Genomic DNA, 18799 nt, shown 5'->3' with positions numbered 1-18799 from the left:
TTTCTCTTGCTGCTTTCAGAACTTGCTCCTTCTCTTCAGATTTGACAATCTGATCAGAATATGTCTTGGAGTGGGTTTATTTGGATTTATTCTGTTTGGAGTTCACTGGGCATCCATGATTTGCATATTCATGTTTTTTAGAAGGGTTGGGAAGTTCTCCCCAACAATGTCTTTGAATACTCTTCCTAGTCTTTTACCCTTCTCTTCCCTTTCTGGAACACCAATGATTCTTTTATTTGTGTGCTTCATGTTGCCCATCATATCCCTGAGATCCATTTCGAATTTTTCAATTTTTTTCACCATTCATTCTTTTGTGCCTTCACTTTGTAGCCTACACTCTTCCAGTGTGCTTATTTGTCCTTCAGCTTCCTCTAATCTAGTGCTATGTGTATCAAGAATCTTTTTAATTTGATCAACAGTTTCTTTTATTTCCATAAGATCCTCTATTTTTAAATTTACTGTTGCAAATTCTTCTTTATGCTCTTCTAGGGTCTTCTTGATGTCCTTTATATCCTGAGCCATGGTATTTGTGTTTGTGATTACTTCTTTGATTAATTTCTCCATGTTCTGTATCTCCTCTGATTTTTAAAATTTGTGTGTTTGGGCTATCCATATCTTCTGGTTTCTTTATACACTTTATAATTTTCTGTTGTTTTTGACCTGTTGGTATTTTCATATCTTGATAGGGTTCTTTTAGGATATGCAGTCTTATTTAAAGAATTATCCATAATTTGACAGAGCTACAGCTTGACCTGACCTACCAGCAGATGGTGCTCATTAGCTACCTCTTATCCTCTATCCAGTTCTCCCCAACTTTGTTTATACAGGAAGTGGGCGTCCAAACCATGTGGATGTCCAATCAGTGCACCAATTTTCTGTGTACACTGGTGACCACCAGCCCTGTGGGTGGGGTTTGGGCCCTGTGCAGTTTGGCAGGGACAAGGGCTTTAAGACCCAGTACTCCCAACCCTTCCTGGGGTTGCGGCTGTGATACCTTGGGGCTGCGGCAGGTGTCCTCACATTCAGCTCAGACTCCCCTCAGTCCCTCTCTGCTGTGGATCACAAGTCCCTGGGCTTGGTGTAGGGCTCCTGTCGCTTCTGTGTGGCTCTCCTGCCTCTAGGCCGTGGATGCCATGGGCTTCTGCGGCAGAGGAGTTGTGCTGTCACAAGCCAGCTGAGTCTCAAGTTCCCTTGAGGAGGCCGCAGTGCTGTGAAAGGGTGGCTCCCAGCCCACTTCAAAGCTGGTGGCACAGGGCATGGAAAATACCCACTCTGCAGTTGTCTGCTTGCTACAGTGGCTTGTCCCTGACTTGGGGGCCTTCAGCTGTGGGTGTGCAAAGGGCTATCACCCATGCCAGTTACCGAGGTGGGTGCCCAGGGTGTGGAAGGCACTCCCCACCACGATTGACTGCTGCTCCCACTGCCGTCTCCCCGGCAGCCCCCAGGTCCCGCTCCAACCTGCCTCCAAATACAGTGCGAGTCCAGCTGCCGTTTTCCCAGCAGCTCTCCGGATCAAAGACTTACACGATTCCGAATGCAGGCTCTTGGCTTCTCCAAATGTTCAATCACTATGGATATATAAGTCCCTGCCCAGTTGGTGGAACCCTGGAAACAGTATTCTGTAGCACTTTGTCTTTTATCTAGTGTTTACCACAGAGAATTTTCCTCTGTCTCTCCTGATCCACTATCTTGGATCTCCCCAGTTCCTTGATTTTAGATTTTATTATGTATAACTTTTGAAGTCCCAAGTTTGACTGTAATGATAAATAGCTTTCCCTTAACAATTCTAAGTTGAGGGTAGGGGGAAGAGGATTTATAAACAGTAGGCTTGTTGCTCTTCATTGTCATGCTACCACTTACACTGCCATTAACATCTTAGCTATACTTTCTTTGGACCTCGATATACGTTGGCAAATTCATCATTGGTACTTCAGGGTTTAACACTTGGGAAAAAAACTGGTTTTGTGCAACCGTGTCTGGAATTCCAGTTAAAATTCCATTAATTCCATTAAAAAACATGCAGATTGAAGATTTTCTTCTTTTGATTCCTGTACATAAGTGAGGAACTCTATATGAGTTCTTTATATTTTGGCAGATTTGTGCATATAAAATAGACTACTTGTCTTACAAATTTTCTCCTGGCTGATACTGCTGCTCTGTAGCAGTGAAGTAGTCTTCCAGGAAGGACTGAATATATTCAAATGTTGGTCATTCATCAGGGTCCTTCTTCCAACAAAGTTTCAACAGTTCATGTAGGGATTCTGGACAGCCCTGAGGGCAAGGCATCCTATATCCCTGTTCCACCTGCTCCAGTTCATCGCGGGTTACCTTGCTTGATTATGGAACTCTCCCCTTTGTTACCAGTTCTGTTTGTAGAATTCCACATCAGACTTTATTGTAAATCAGCCATACAGTGCAGCCTCAGGAGCTGTCCATTTGATTGGGAATTTTGCACCTTATCTTGCAGTATATTCATTGTCTTCAATTAACCTTGCTAAACCGAAATCTGTGATTTTGCACACGAGGTTTTCTCCTACAAGAATATTAGCAGCCCAAAGGTCATGGTGGATATAATTCATTCTTTCAATATATACTGTGCCATCAGCAATCTGTAAGCCATATCAACCAGTTGTGGGAGCTTCAGATACTTTCCATCTCTCTCCTTAAGGAAATCTAGTAAACTCTGTTGTGACATAAATTCAACGACAATGTAAATTGGCTCTTCAGAAACAACTGCATAGAGTGGAACAAGTTTATCATGTCTTAATTTCTTCATAATCTGACACTCTTGAAGAAAAGCTTCTGGCATCATTATACCTGGTTTTGGTTGCTACTTTTGTGGTTCCATTCCATGTTCCCATCCATACTTCAGCAAAACATCCTTGTCCTAGGTTAACCTCTAGTCACAAAGATTCTCAAGGGATTTCCCAAGCATCTTTTGCTGGACCTTGAGTCTGGGGTTTCACAGGTGGACACACAGTTGTTAACTTACGGCATAAACCATCAGCATGCTCTGTGTAGTGTTTCATCAATTTCTGCAGAGTATCAAATGATGCTCTGGTTGTGATATGGTGTCCACCATTGTCAAGTTTCCTAATTTTGTGTTGTTTCATATTGTCACTTCTTACTTCATCCCAATCATGAATAGAGAGGGAATAAGCACTTTAGTAGTTTCACTCTCTCTCACTAAGAAAATACCTCATTGATTTCCAGGATTCGGAAGTAATCTTCAGCGTCTTTTCTCCCCATTTTGCCAAAATACCATTGTTCTGCCTTAATGGAATCTGCCGGTGCTACATAATTGCAAGGGATATAACCATTCTTTCCTGTAGCAATTGATCTTGCTCCCCACCAGTCTCCTTCCGATTGTTAGTTATCTGGAATTTCACCCTTTTTAAATGAAAGGTCTTCTATAGTTCTAGCTTCATAATCATATAAAGCCACAAATACAGTAACACCATTTGTTAAATCAGTAGCGTATGAAGTTGGCACCACTGGGAATGAGGAAGATGCTCCTCCAAAAGGTATCACCCCTGATGATTCTCCAAATGGTGTTATGGAAAGATTGCTAAAATTAACAGACGTTCCCTTTGCTGATGATGGCGGTGACATTGCAGTGTGTTCTGCTCCATAATGGCTGACACTTGTGCTGTGACAGGCTTTGGAGTGTTTTCAGTTCTATATTCAATGGCAGGACTTTTGTCCTCTTTACTTTTAATGCAGCCCATTATCAAATCTGTTCCCTGGCCATGATTGCCTGAGGCTCTGCCGCGGCAGCTCAGATGGAGGGCAGGGGGCGGCAGTGAGGCCCGGGGCCCTCTACCGCCTCCCCCACCTTCGTGTCCCGGGATGCCAGGTGGCAGCAACTACGGCAGAGCCAGACCTGACTTGTTCTTTGGGAGGAGGGAATTCGAATATTATTTTGAGCTATAGAAATAGATGCTATTCTCAGAGGGAGGGGGAGGGATGGAAGGAGTAAGGGGGAAGGGAGGAGGATAAAGAATGAATGAATACTATGTTTAGTATATAGGGAAGCAAAATACCTGATGCTGGAGATAACTTTGTATTCACAAAATGGCCTTAAAAAAAAAACCAAAAAACTGGGCAATTTGCAGAAGACAAAGCTATCTCCATTGCTTTGCTGTTAAGGTAATTGCTTCCTATTTCTGCAAGATCAACCACTTAATCAAATTGTGTGTGTGTGTGTGTTTTTGTGTATAAACACCCACACAGATATGCATCTAATAGAAATGATTTCAAAGTAGTTTAATTTAACGTGATTTCTTTTCAAATTCTTATCACAGAAAAATCTGAACAGTTGACAAATATCTCAGTGCAGTTATTGAACATTATAAGATTTAAAATAAAAACTTTCCATGTACTGATATACCTTGGTGCACTTGATTTTTTGATAGAAACTGAGAAGATGAAGATGCTCTTCATTTACCTGGAGAATCCTATTATTGTCAGCAACAAAGAAGTGATGAAAATAGAAGTGCATTTTGATTTGCAATTCAACATCACACAAGCTTCTATCAAAGCTTTAGGAGAAGACAAACAGGTGTGCTACCCAACCACGGTGAAGTTTTTGCCTGATGCCCTCAAATGACCAATTCCTGAGAGACCTGGGTTTCAAAGAGAGAGTTTATTGCTAGGCGTGAAGCAGGAGATGAGATGGCCTATCAGCTCAAAATCTGCCTCCATGAACTGCAGTAATTCTGAGAGTTTTATAGTATCAAAAGATAGGCAGGTTTTAGAAGAGCACAATGTAATTAGAAGTGATCTAAATATTGAGTATGTGCAGATTGATTGCATGCTTAGTCACAGAAAATATTAAGAAAATAATCTTAATATGGTGATGGGCATGATTTTTACTATTATAATGAGGTATGGGTTACTTGTAGGTTCAAGTCTAAGCTACTGCACATGTCAGGCGGGCCCATTTTGGTTAGATCCAGCTTCGGTTATCAAGAAACTTTGGACTTGGGGTGGGTTAGTTCTGGGCTGATCCAAGACCCTTCAATAATAAACATTAGGGACCATCTTTAGTGATCGTAAGACTCTGAAGTTGAAAAAACCAGATGAAATGGGTACAAGTGAAGGTCAGTCACAAGGTTTTTACAATCACAAGGGCACAAGATAAAGGTTGTATAATCATCAAAGATCAAGGTGACTGGTTCACGGTTTGACAATTTCAGGTATATCCCTCTGGCTATTCTAATATACTTAGAAAGTAAAAAGAAATATCTATATAATGATGTAATAGTTATAATCATTTTTTAATTCGTAACTTCTTGGTTACAAGTGGCAGGCATCATTCTTTTTAATTATTTGAAAATGTTTTAGTATGTTTCTCAAATTTCCTTTTTGGATTTTGTTGTGAACATCTGGTCCAGCAGAAGTCTTCATCTGCCGGGTTCTAATTTCAGCTCTTCCTTTTCCTGTATCATCTGTCTTAGCTCTGTAAGATGCGAAGCCTCTTTGTACCTCAATGCTTTATTCCCTTTATTATGAACGAATGAAAGCTTCTCTAGGATAACATCACCTCTTCACATTCTTTCTAAAATCCTGAGGGTATTCATTGTGGGCTCCCTGGAACTTTCTTTTTCAGCTCTTCTTGGATGCAGGGGAATGATTACGAATAGGGTTTCTTAGGAAGTTTTTCCAAAGTTCTATCTACTCATCTTATCAGAAATGGTTGACACCTATTCTCGACTTCTATGGTCTCAGTTTCTCATTTCCTATTTATACATAAGAGCAAAAAGGCTTTCTCTATCATAGCGGTAGGCAAGGCAAAGAAATCTGTGACAAGAAGACATGAAATGCCATGGGAATGGATTAGGGAATTGGATTAAGAGATCAGAGACCTGCAGGAGGAAGTCTGGTCTGGGTTCCTTTTGGTTTTGTGCCTATATGAAAGCATTTTCTAGATAAAGTGCTCTGCAAATATGGTTCCCAAAGACTCGTCCTGTGAAAATGCAACTTCACGGGTGAGGATGAGGTTGAGAAACACAGTAGAATCAATTACTTAATATAAAACAACCCCCTCTCTCATCTTATATATGAATTTGCCTGAATCTATAAGTTTGCCTTTACTCAAGATAAGTAGCCAAATTACAAAGTGAATAAAAGTGTTTGGGGGGAGAATTAGGGTTTGGATTTGACTGAGTTGCAGCTCCTGGGATGTGAGGTTCTGTGAAGAAGGGTTAGAGAGATCTGGAAGTTGGGAACACACTGCAGATCATCCTGGCAGTAGAGCCTCACCAGGTAGGGCCAACTTGCAGCCCAGGCGAGTGAAAGTGGGGTTAGAAGTTAACATGGGGGTTGGCCTTGGGCCAGAGGAAGGAACAGCTGAGAAGACAGAGCGGTTGAGAGCAGCTGGTCTTGGAGGAAGGAGGCAGGAAGAGAAGGTGGGAACAGGGCAAAGTGATCCCTCAAAAGAGAATGGATTCTTAGATATGACAACAAAAGCACATGCAACAACAAAAAAAATAAATTAGACTTTGTCAAATTAGGGACATTATCAAGTAAGTGAAAAGACAGCCTCCAGAATGGGAGAAAATAGTTGCAAAGTTGCAAATCATCTATCATGAAGAACTCATTTATCATAAAGAACTACAGCTCAATAACTAAAAGCTAAATTAAAAATGCGAGAAAAACTTGAATAGACATTTCTCTAAGAAGATATTCAAATGGCCAATAAGCACATGAAGAGATGTTCATTAGGGAAATGCAAATCAAAACCAAAATGAGATACTATGTCACACCCACTAGAATAGCTATTAAGAAAAAAGGCAAAATAAGTGTTGGAGAGGACATGGAGAAATTGGAACCCTTCTGCATTGCTGGTGGGACTGGGAAATTGTACAGTTTCTGTTTAAAACAGTTGGTCGTTTCTCTAAAAGTTAAGCACAGACTTATTATAGGGCTGGGCAGTTTTATTTCTAGGAGCTCGAATAGATATTTGTATGCCAATCTTCATAGCAACATTATTCACAATAGCCGAAAGGTAGAAATAACCCACGTGTCCATAAATAGAGGAATCGATAAACAAAATGGAATACACATACAATGGAATATTACCTGGCTGTAAAAAGGAATGAAGTTCTGATACATGTGACACAATGGATGAACGTTGAAAACATTGTGTTAAGTGAAATAAGCCAGACACAAAAGGACAAATATAGTATGAGTGCACATGAAATACCTAGAATAGGCAAATTCATAAGAGACAGTAGATTACCAGGGGTTGGGTGGGTGAAATGGGGAGTTATTGCTTAATGGGTACAGAGTTTGTGTTTGGGGATAATGAAGTTTTGGTAATAGATGGTGGTGGTGGTAACATAACACTGTGAATGTCATGAATACCACTGAATATATACTTGAAAATGTTTACTAGGCAATTTTTTTTTTTACATGTATGGTTACCACAATAAAATGAAATAAAAAACTAATGTCTTCCTTAAGGACTTGGCAAAACTAGAAGTTAATGCTTTAAACATGAAGCTCAGCTTTGCCAGAATAAATGTTTGTTTTTTTTTAAAAAAAAAAGACAAACTGAAGACTAACTTCTAATTTATCAGTTTACTGGGTTCTGAGCTTTAAGTTTTCCTTACATTTTTTTTTTTAGAAGATTACTGCTTTTAAAAGTTGTGTGGCTTTTGGCTTGTATTTCAGCTATTGCCTGGCCAAACAAAAATCTCCACAGAACTTTTTGGTAAGCTTGAGAAAGAAGACACTGAGATGCCTACTAGCCATGGAAAAGAGACAGGTATGTTTGGAAATAACACAGTTCTTCCTCTGAATTCCCTCTAAAAACAATGATAAAATCTACTTGGAAGAGGTCAATGAGAACCTATGGACAGAGAAGAGTAGTAATTGTGTGATTATACCTTTGGAGAAAGAAAAGCAGTTACTAGCCTTGAATCACCTTCCTCACCTGATAAAGTCTCTGGTGGGTCAATTGGAAATGATGAAGAATTAAACATGAAGGCGATGGGGTAGCCAGAGGCAGGAGATAGGGGTCCCGAGGGTCCTGCCACATGCTGCTTAAATAGTCTTGAGAAGGGCTTACCTCGCCCGCCCACAGAGCCAGCCCTGCACTCAGTTAAATCCCAAGGCTGCTTCCCAGAGTGCCCAGCAATTGGTTTTTTCGATTGGAGGCAGGACCCAATTGCCACCTCTTACCAAAAGGTGGCGTTGTAGCAGCAGTATGCATTCCCAAAAAGAGCAAATGGAGCATGTGCCCAGCATTATCCGTGGTTGTTATTATTTTTTTATTTTTTTTTATTTATGTGTATAGACAGGGCAGAAGAATCCACCGACCGGGCAGAGTTAATGAGTGTTGGAGATGACCGTTGCCTAATAACTCTGCCCTTAAATGAGCAGCCTGAGTCAGCCGTGAGTACAGGGAGCTGGTGACAAGGTTCTGAGCTCTATCCACTGGGATACGGACAGAGGGAAGCCAGCTCTCCTGGCTTGAAGTCCATTTTCTCCAATTACATCAGCTGTCTTTTTTGACTATCCCTCTTCTAGTTAATTTTTGTCTGCTGTGCATATATATTCTTTCCTTTCATGTAACTTGGTTCTCTCATGCAATGCATGACTTGGAGGGCCTCTGTTTCTTCCCATCCTTCGGGATCTGGAGACTGGGAATGATGGGAATGGAGACTAATGTTTAGAGTCAGACCTGGTTTTCACTTAACAGCTATAGGAACCCGATACCGTCAAGCCTGTACTTTCTCATCTATAAAATGGAGGTAATAGCTATTTCACAGGTATATGAGGATTAAAAAAGAATGGACATATAGCACCTACAGTGTTTGGCATGTATAAACACTCAGTCCATTCCTCATTGCTTGGCATTTGTTTATATTGGTACACTATCCAGAAGTGTGATGAGTGTCGTGATTTTTAATAAACACACCAGAGAGAATTCCTCTAGATAGTCATCTTTTAAGTAGTCTCCTTGGAAAGTTGTACATTTATCTGCAAAATACTTCATTGAAAACATTTGTGTAAGCCTTCCTTTGGCATTTCCCCTAGTAATTGTGACATATTCTGCAATTGTCTTCAATAGTGGCAAATCTTCTCCTGGATCTGAGATTGTGGGGGCAGTCAACAGTCCTTTGGAGCCAAGTCTAATGCATAAAGAATCTGGTATCTCAGTATTCAGGGAAATATTTTTCTTATGAGATGTAAAGTGGCTCCAAAAGAATTTCAACAGAGGTGCTTCAAGGGTGCCATAATTATTTATTTATGTATATTTTATGCAGCAAACAAATACAGCTGATAGTTCACCCAAAAAATTGACACTGGACAATACCCCACAAGGTCAGTTATTTTTTTTTTTTACCTATCCTAAATAAGACTTGAGTGGTATTTTTAAATGTTTACCTGAGATGCTTAATAATTTGTGTTTTTAATTTTCATTATTGGAAGTTACTTCAAAACATGAGCAGTCTTCAGATTTACAAGATCCACCAGTTAACATTCAGGTTCCTGAATTAAACGACAAATCTAGGTAAGTGATTTTCAAATTGAGTAAACCATGTAGATTGCTATTAATTCAAGTACTGCAAATTGCCTAATCATCTTGGTTTCTAAACTCTTTCCTGCATCTTGCCGCTCCCCACCCAGTGGGAGAGCATCAGGTGCAGCCTTCCCTAGTATGACTCAGTTGTGGATCATCCTCCTGCCTCCAAAACCTTTGGCATTGTCATCTTTGGAAATGTATTTTTGCTCAGGTAAAACACTGAATATTCCCAGTCAGAAAACATCTGTTCCTTGGCAGTATCATCATTGCGGGCTTTAATTTATTTACCACTTTTCCGTGTAGACCTATGAGGAATGAATTGTGGGACAAGTGAATTTTTCTTACAGCTTTATTGAGATATAATTAACATGCAATAAATTGCACATATTTAAAGTACACACTTTGGTAAGTTTTGATGTGTGTGTACACCCATGAAAACATCACCATCATCGAGACACTGAACATATCCATCAGCTCCAATGATTTCCTTGTGCCCCTTTGAAATCCCTCACTCCTACCCTTCTCTGCTTTTCACCTCCATTCACAGGCGGTCACCGATCTGCCTTCTGTCAATATAAATTAGTTTGCAGATTTTAGAATTTTAGGTACGTGGAATTAAATAGCATGTACTCTTATTTTTTTCTGGCTTCTTTCACACATTTATTTTGTGATTCATCCATGTTGTATGTATTGATTCTTGTATAGTGCTGTAGTAGTATTCCATTGTATGGGTATACCAAAGAAGTGTTTATCCATTCACCTGTTGATGGCCAGTTGCGTTGTTTCCAGTTTTAAGCTCTTAAAAATAAAGTTCTTAGGCGTATTCATGCATGTCATTATATAAATGTATGCTCTATTTTGTCTGGGGTAAATGCATAGGAGTGGAATAGCTGATAGGAATATGTTTAAATTTTTTTTTGATGGCCAACCTGTTTTTCAAAGTGGTTATAGCATTTTACATTCCTACTTGCAGTGTTTAGAGTTCTAGTTGCCAATACTCGGTAATGTCAGCCTTTTTAATTTTAGCCATTCCAGTGGGCTGTAGTGGTATTTCCTCAAGGTTTTAATTTGCATTTTTTTAATGAAACTGAGCACCTTTTCATGTGTTTATTAGCCATCCATATATCTTCTTGGGTTAAGTGTCTGTTCAAATCTTTTACCCATTTTTTAAAAAATTGGGTTGTTTGTCTTATTGTTGAGCAGTAAGAGTTCTTTAAATATTTTAGATACACATCCTTTGTTGGATGTATCCTTGCAAATGTTTTCTACCAGTTTGTGTTTTATCTTTTTATTTTCATTATAATGAACTTTAAAGACCAACATTTTAAATTTTGATGAAGTCCAATTTATTGATTTTTTTCTCTTTTGTAAATTTATGCTTTTTTTGTGATATGCTTAAATCTTTGGAAACTTACAGTCTATAGGATTTTCTCCTATGCTTTATTCTAGAAGTTTTCATTTTTAACTCCATTTTGGGTTAATGTTTATGTATTGTATGCAATAAGGGCTGAGGTTTACTTTTATTTTTGCACGTGAGTGCACCATTTGTCATAAAGATTACACTTTCCCATTGAACGGGTTTAGCAACATTGTTGAAAATCAATTGATCATATATGTGCTGGTCTATTTGTGAACCCTGTATGCTCTTCCATTGTTCTATTTGTCTATCTTTACATATTATCTTAATTACTAAAACTTTATCTTAAATTTTTTAGCTCACTTTGAAATAAGGGGTGTCAAACCAACCTTGCATTCCTGGGGTAAACTCCACTTGGTTGTGATGTATTAGTTTTTTTATACATTATTGGGTTTGATTTACTAATATTTTGTTAAGAATTCTTGGGTCTATATCATAAAGGATATTTTATTAATATCCCCACTGTAATTTGCAATATTAGTAATTTCTGTCTTATTTTTCCTAAAAAAAATCTGGCTAGATTCTTGATTTTATCCACCTACCAGCTGTTGGTTATATTAAATTTTTCCCTTCTATTTTTGTTTTAAGTCAGTTTCTACTCTGATCTTTATTTTCATTTTTCTGCTTGCTTTGGGTTTGATTTCCTCTTTTTCTAGTTGCTTAGTTAAGGTAGAAACTGAAGTCACTGATGTTCAACATTTCTTTTTTTCTAACACAGGAATTAATTTTTTTTTAAATGTCTGTATAAGCACTGCTTTAGCTATGTCTCCCAAATTTTGATACATGTTATTTTCCTTTAGTTCAAAATAATTTCTAATTTCTCTTTGATTTCTTCTTTCACTTGTGGGTTATTTAGAAGTGAGTGATTTCATTTCCAAATACTTGGGGATTTTTCCAGAGATATTTTTTAAAATTTCTAATTTAATCCTGTTGTGGTTACAAAACCCACTTCTCATGACTTGAATTCTTTTATTCTTTTGTATTTATTGAGATTGAAACTTGCTTTATGGCCCAAAACATGGTCTGCTTTGGTGAATGTTCCATGTGCCCTTGAAAAGGACAGGTATTCTACTATTGTTGGGTAGAATGTTGTATCAATGCCAAACATATCAAGATGTTTCATATTGTTGTTCTAATCTTCTATAGCCTTCCTGGTTTTCTGTTTGTTCTATCATTTTTTTTTCTATCGATTGTTAAGGGAGGGAAATTGAAATCTCTGACTATAATTATTATCATGAATTTGTCTTTCTCTTTTTTAGTTCTATTTGTTTTTGCTTCAGGTATTGAACAACTGTTATTGCCTAAACATTTTGGATTGTTATGTTCTTTTGATGGATTGAGCACTTTTCACTAGGAAGTGGCTTTCTTTACCTCTGGTAATAATCTGTGCTCTGAAATCCATTTTGCATGTTATTTATATGGCCACTCTAGGTTTCTTTTCATTAATGTAAGTATGGCATATCTTTTTCCATCGTACTTTTGATCTACTTGGGTCCGTTTACCTAAGGTGGGTTTATTGTGGGCAGCATATAGTTGTCATGCTTTTTAACTCAATATGATGATATCTACCTTTTTACTGGGATATTTAGACCTTTATATTTTATGGTTAATAATATGGCTGCATTTCTACCTGTCACCTTGCTATTTGTTTTCTATTTGTACTGTCTGCTCTTTTCCTTTTTCTGCCTTCTTTTGGGTAAATTGAGTATCTTTTTATGGTTCCAGTTTATCTCTTTTGCTTATTTACTGGGTATAACTTATTTTAGCAGCTGCTTTGGACTTATGTATACATTTTTAATGTATCACCCTTGACCTTCAGGTAATCTTTTATCATCCATATATAAGAACATTACAACATTATATATCCATTTCTCCTCTCCTGGTCTTTATGCTATTTTTGTTCTAATTTTTACTTCTACATATGTTAAAAACCAAACAATACATTTTTATTAGTTTTATTTTAAGCAATTGTGTTGGGTGGTGGCCCCAAAGACAACTCAGGTTTTGCTCATTGGAGGACTCAGCATATAGTCATATTCATGCATAGGATTTATTACAATGAAAGGACACAAAGCAAAATCAGCAAAGGGAAAAAACACATGAGGCAAAGTCCAGGAGAAGCCAAGTACAAGCTTCCCAGAGTCCTCCCCACAGTGGAGTCACACAGCATGTGCTTAGATCCCTCTGGTAATGAATTGTGACAACATATGTGAGATGATACCTGCTGGGGAATCGCATTGGAGACTCAGTGCCCAGGGTTGTCATTGTAAATTGGTTAAGTAGGCACCCTCTGCCTAGCCTGTACCCCAATTCCATACTCCCAGAGTATTTTCATTCTTCAGCATATGCTGCGTTGTTTGTAAAAAGAGTTTAGGTGCCATGGGGACTGGTGAGAACTCTCTCAAAATCCAAGTTCCCTGATGCCAGCCAAGGGCTCTTCGTGTAAACAGGACTTTCTAAAGAAAGTCTCAGATGTGTTAACACTTTACTGCACAAAAATCAATTATATTTGAAAGGTATTTTAAAAATAAGAAATTATTTTATATTTACCCATATATTTACCATTTCCGCTGATCATTATTCCATTGTGTAAAAAGAGATTTCTATCTGATATCATTTTCCTTCTACTTGAAGGACTTCAATGTTCTTGTGCAGGTCTGCTTGGTGAATAATTTTTTGGTTTTGTATGTCTGAAGTCTCTCTTTGTCTTCATTTTTCTATAATTTTATTATGATAATATATACAACAAAAATTTTCCAATTTTAACCACTTTCCTTAGTACAATACAGTAATATTAATAGCATTTACAATATTGTGCTACCTTCACCATGTTCCATTACCAAACATTTTTTTTTAAAGATGGGGGTATTCATGAAACTATTTTGGTGTAATAATACTCCTTGTTTTATTAAATCATTTATCACAGTTTTTTATGGAAGGTTTTGCCTTGTAATTAATGTGATACAGCCTCTGTGGCTTTGGTGCGGCAGTTCCTATTGCAATATGATGAGGAATTTTTCTATGACCAAGTTGGTTTTCCCACTTCTGCCATAAGGAATTGTATTTATGTAAAAGTAACCTTGGTTTGTTCTTCCCTTGTTCAGAAAGATTAGAATTCTTGGTAATATTATTTTTGTATTTCTCACATGGAAATTTAATAATTTCTACTTCTTGATTTGTTGGTCTGATCCAAGGTACAATCTTAGCAGCTATTAAAGCATAATACAATTCTGTGGGGGTGACTTGCCCTTACAGCCTTATGTCCATCTACTTTAAAGGTTAAGTAGTACATAAGCATTCTTTGCTTACCATGAATCATTCGTATTTCTTCATATTCTTTTGTGTTGTCATCATTTAAAAATTTGTTTGGAAAACAGGAAACCTCTGCCGTTGAGTCATAATGTCCTTTAAATATTTTGTCCCTGTGTTGAACCTGAAATTCCAGTATGAGATATGGTAGAAGAAGAAGATGAGTGCACTTGTTGCACTAAGTGCACAGAACTGTTATTTCCTCCTGACTTTTGGGGCTGTGGATAACTCTGGATTCCTCTGTCTTTCAACTGATATCATTGCAGTTGTTGGTCTTGACGTTTTTGCTGTCTATAGGAATTTGGAGAGCCTCCCTTGGGCCTCTCAAACCATTGAGGGTGAATCGTATTGGGTCTCAGATTATAGCATCTCAGTTGTCTAGGAGGATCTTCTCCATGATTCTGAGGTTGTTGGTGCCTTTGGCATTGCGATCCTTCTCAATCCTATTGTCCTCTATTACCTCCAGAATTCCCTCTATTTCTAGGAATAGGGGGTGCTTGTGGAGGTTGCGGAGGATGTTGGGACAGATGATTGGCAATTAAGACTCCTCAATTTCGATTTCCTGTTTGTTGTTGTGTTCTTCCATTGCCTCACTGTTGATTAGAACGTTGTTGAAATCCTGATGAATGGTGCATGGGTTGTCCAAGAATATTGAGTCCTGGGGTTTGTCTTTTGGATTTTATATGTCATATCTTATATATTTTTTCCCTCTTCTTTTGCCTTTTCTGATAGTCTTCATTTCTACACTCTACTCCAGACCTGCCTCTTCCGTCTTTTCCTATCAGCCTGTAGCACTCCCTTTAGTATTTCCTAGAGTATTAGTCTCTTATTCACAAACTTTCTCAATGTCTGTCTGAAAATATTTTACTCTCTCATTTTTGAAGGACAGTTTTACTGGATATAGAATTCTTAGTTGGCAGTTTTTCTCTTTAAGTATCTTAAATATCTCAAACCATTGCCTTCTCACCTCCATGGTTTCTGTGGAGAAATCTGTACCTAGTCTTATTGAGCTTGTCTTGTATGTGATGGATCACTTTTCTCTTGCTGCTTTCAGGACTCTCTCTTTGCCTTTGATGTTTGATAATCTGATTATTAAGTGTCTTGGCATAGGCCTATTCAGATCTATTCTGTTTGGGGTATGCTGTGCTTCTTGGATCTGTAATTTTATGCCTTTCATAAGAGTTGGGAAATTTTCAGTGAATATTTCTTCCATTATTCTTTCTGCCCCTTTTCCCTTTTCTTCTCCTTCTGGGACACCCATAATATGTATATTCATGTGTTTCATGTTGTCATTCAGATCCCTAAGCACCTGCTCATACTTTTTCATTCTTTTCCCTATCTGTTCTTTGTGTGTATGATTTCAGATGTCCTGTCTTCCAGTTCATTGATCCTTTCTTCTGCCTGTTCAAATTGACTGTTATATGTCTCCATTGAGTTTTTCATCTCTTGTAGTGTACCTTTCATTCCCATAAGTTCTGCCATTTTTTTTCCCAGCTTATGAATTCTTCTTTATGGTCATCCAGTGTATCTTTCATCTCTTTTGCCGCAATTTCCTTCTGCTCATTGATTTGATTTAGGAGGTTTGTTTGAGCATCTTTAGTTGTTTCAATTCCTGTGTCTCAGTTGAAGTTAGTTTGTCCCTTTGGCTGGTCCATATTTTCATGTTTCCTAGTATGGCTCATTATTTTTAGCTGTATAGGCATCTGACTTTCTTGATTAGTTTATTCTAGAGCTCGTTTTCACTCTTTTGCCTAGGATTTTCTTGTTGGTTGGCTTTGTTCTCTATCTGCTTTTTGGCATTCAGTTCAACTTATCCTAGACCTCTAATATAGCTTCTGTTTGGTTGATAAGAATTTTTCAGCTTTTTGTTTTTCTGGTTCTTACCCTGCCTCTGTGAACTCTTTTTTTGAGAAGGTCTTCCCAGATATGATTGACCCCAGTCAGATTCTCCCAGTCCAGACAGGCCCAGGTCTCAGCAGAATGGTATGAAGTTTTCCTGAGAATGAGGCCCTGAAGGTTGTCACATCCTTCTGTGAAGCCTCTAGATTCTGTGCTTTTCTTATCCTGTCCAGCAGGTGGTGCTTGTCAGCCTGCAGTTCCTCACTAGTGTAAACAGGTACAGTGCCTTTAATTCTCTGCAGACTCTGTCCCTGCAAGGGACATGGCTGACTCAAGCTGTTTCTGTTATCCCACCAAAACTTTTAATCATACACAAAGAAACTCTGTATCCATGAAATAGTAATTCCCCATTCAGCATCCATGGGAATCTGTATTTTATTTTCTGGCTCTATGAATTTGTTTATTCTCAGTATTTCCTATAAGTAAGATCATATTATATTTGTTTCTTTTTTGTCTGGCTTATTTCATTCAACATGTTTTCAAGGTTCATCCATGTTTTATATGTATCAGAACTTCATTCATTTTTTAGGACTGAATGATATTCCATTATATGTATATACCACAGTTTGTTTATCCATTCGTCTGTTGATGAACACTTGGATTGTTTCCAAGTTTGGGCTATTGTGAATAATGCTTCTATGAACATGGGGGTACAAATATCTGTTTGAGTCTCTGTTTTCAATTCTTTGGAGGATATACCTAGGAATGGAAATTCTGGGTTATATGATAATTCTGTGTTTAAATTTCTGAAGAATTGCCAAACTATTTTAGACACAGGCTGCACAATTTTACATCCCCACAAACAATGTATGAAGGTTCCTATTTCTTCACCTCTTCTCCAACACTTATTTTCCATTTCAAAAAATAACAGCCATTCTAGTAGGTATGAAGTGACATCTCATTTCATTTGTGTTTCCCTAATGGCTAATGATGTTAAGCATCTTTTTATGTGCTTATTGGCCATTTTTATATCTTTGGAGTATCCTTTGGTTGATATATTACACTAATTGATGCTCTTATGTTGAACAACCCTTGTATATTTGGGACAAATCCCACTCAATCAAGGCGTATAATCGTTGTTGGATACTATTTGATAGTACTTTGTTCAGAATTTTTGAATCAGTATTCGTAAGGGAAATTGGTCTGTAATTTCCTTTTCTTAAAGTATCTTTTCCTGACATTGATATTATAATGATGTTGTCCTCATACAATGAGTTACAATAAGTTAATGCTCTCTCCTATTCAGTTATTTGAAAGAGTTTATGCAGCAGTGGTGTTAATTCTTCTTGGAATATTTGGTAAAATTAACCAGTGAAGCCAACTGGTCCTAGGCTATTCTTTGTTGGGAGTTTTTGGTTACTGATTCAAACTCTTGATTTGCTTTGGCCTATTGAGAGCTTCTATTTCTTCTGGAGTCAGTGTAGGTACTTTGTATGTTCCCAGGAATTTGTCCATTTCATCTAGTTATCTAATTCAGTGTAAAGTTATTATAGTACCCTGTTAAAATCTTTTTTGTTTCTCTGGGGTCAGTGATAATGTCCCCCTCCCTTCATTTATGACTTCAGTTAGGGTCCATTGTCTTATTTTCTTTCCCAGTCTAGCTAAAGATTTGCTGATTTTTCTAATCTTTTCAAAGAAACCATTTTGGTTTTTTGATTCCCTTTTTAAATTCTGTTTTTCATTTGTCTCTAATCTTTTTTATCTCCTTCCTACTGCTTTCTTTGGGTTTAACTTACTCTTCTTTTTGCAGATCCTCCAGTTGTGAGGTTAGGTCTCTGATTTGAGATCTTTTTCTTTTTGTTGTTGTTGTTGTTTTTATTCCTTTTTTTATTGTGAACTTTAACATATATACATAACAGTGATAATGTTCAAAGTATGATTTCACAAATAGTTAGAAAATTTGAAAGAATGTCATGAGTCACAGTTCCACAACATAAGCCATTTCCATTATTGTAAAATATAACATACATACAGAAAGGTGTCATCTCTCAATGTACAGCTCAACAAGCAGTCATAGGTAATTTCAGAAATTGTTATGAGTTACAGTTTCACAGTTTCAGTTCTTTCCATATTATGCACTGCAAGGTATATGCAGAAAGGTAAAGACCTTCAAGGCACAATTCCATGAGCAGCTATAGAACTAATCCCAGAAGATACTATAGGTTACAGTTCCACCAGGTCATTCCAGCCATTCCAACACCCCAGCATTTTTTTTGTGTGTGTGTATGTGTGTGTGTGTGTGTGTGTGTGTGTAAAGTTTCAGTATTCATAGACCTTTGTTAAATTTTTTTAGTCTTTTTTTTTTAAATTCAGTTTTATTGAGACATATTCACATACCATACAGTCATCCATGGTGTACAATCAACTATTCACACTACCATCATACAGTTGTGTATTCATCACCCAATCCATTTTTGAACATTTTCCTTATACCAGAAAGAATCAGAATAAGAATAAAAAAAATAAAAAAGAACACCCAAATCATCCCCCCCCATCCCACCCTATTTTTCATTTAGTTTTTGTCCCCATTTATCTACCCATCCATCCATACATTGGATAAAGGGAGTGCGATCCACAAGGTTTTCACACTCACACTGTCACCCCTTGTAATCTACATTGTTGTACAATCGTCTTCAAGA

General features: G+C 37.6%; 1 protein-coding gene and 1 pseudogene across 1 annotated transcript in view; one reads left to right on the top strand and one right to left on the bottom strand.

Annotated features, from left to right (window-relative positions):
- SYCP2L (synaptonemal complex protein 2 like) overlaps window positions 1-18799 on the top strand; it is a 132275-nt gene that overhangs the window by 22383 nt on the left and 91093 nt on the right. The window contains exons 13-17 of the mRNA XM_037844308.1: window positions 4416-4561; window positions 7678-7771; window positions 8303-8400; window positions 9276-9333; window positions 9442-9523. Of these exons, the coding sequence (XP_037700236.1) occupies window positions 4416-4561; window positions 7678-7771; window positions 8303-8400; window positions 9276-9333; window positions 9442-9523 (478 nt within the window). The remainder of the gene's footprint in view (window positions 1-4415; window positions 4562-7677; window positions 7772-8302; window positions 8401-9275; window positions 9334-9441; window positions 9524-18799) is intronic.
- On the bottom strand, window positions 2125-3728 carry LOC119540225 (annotated as a pseudogene).

Source organism: Choloepus didactylus, chromosome 7 (genome assembly GCF_015220235.1).
Source record: "Choloepus didactylus isolate mChoDid1 chromosome 7, mChoDid1.pri, whole genome shotgun sequence".
NCBI classification, from domain to species: Eukaryota; Metazoa; Chordata; class Mammalia; order Pilosa; family Megalonychidae; genus Choloepus; species Choloepus didactylus.
Note: the sequence above shows the minus strand (reverse complement) of the source record. Positions and strands in the feature narration are given on the sequence as shown.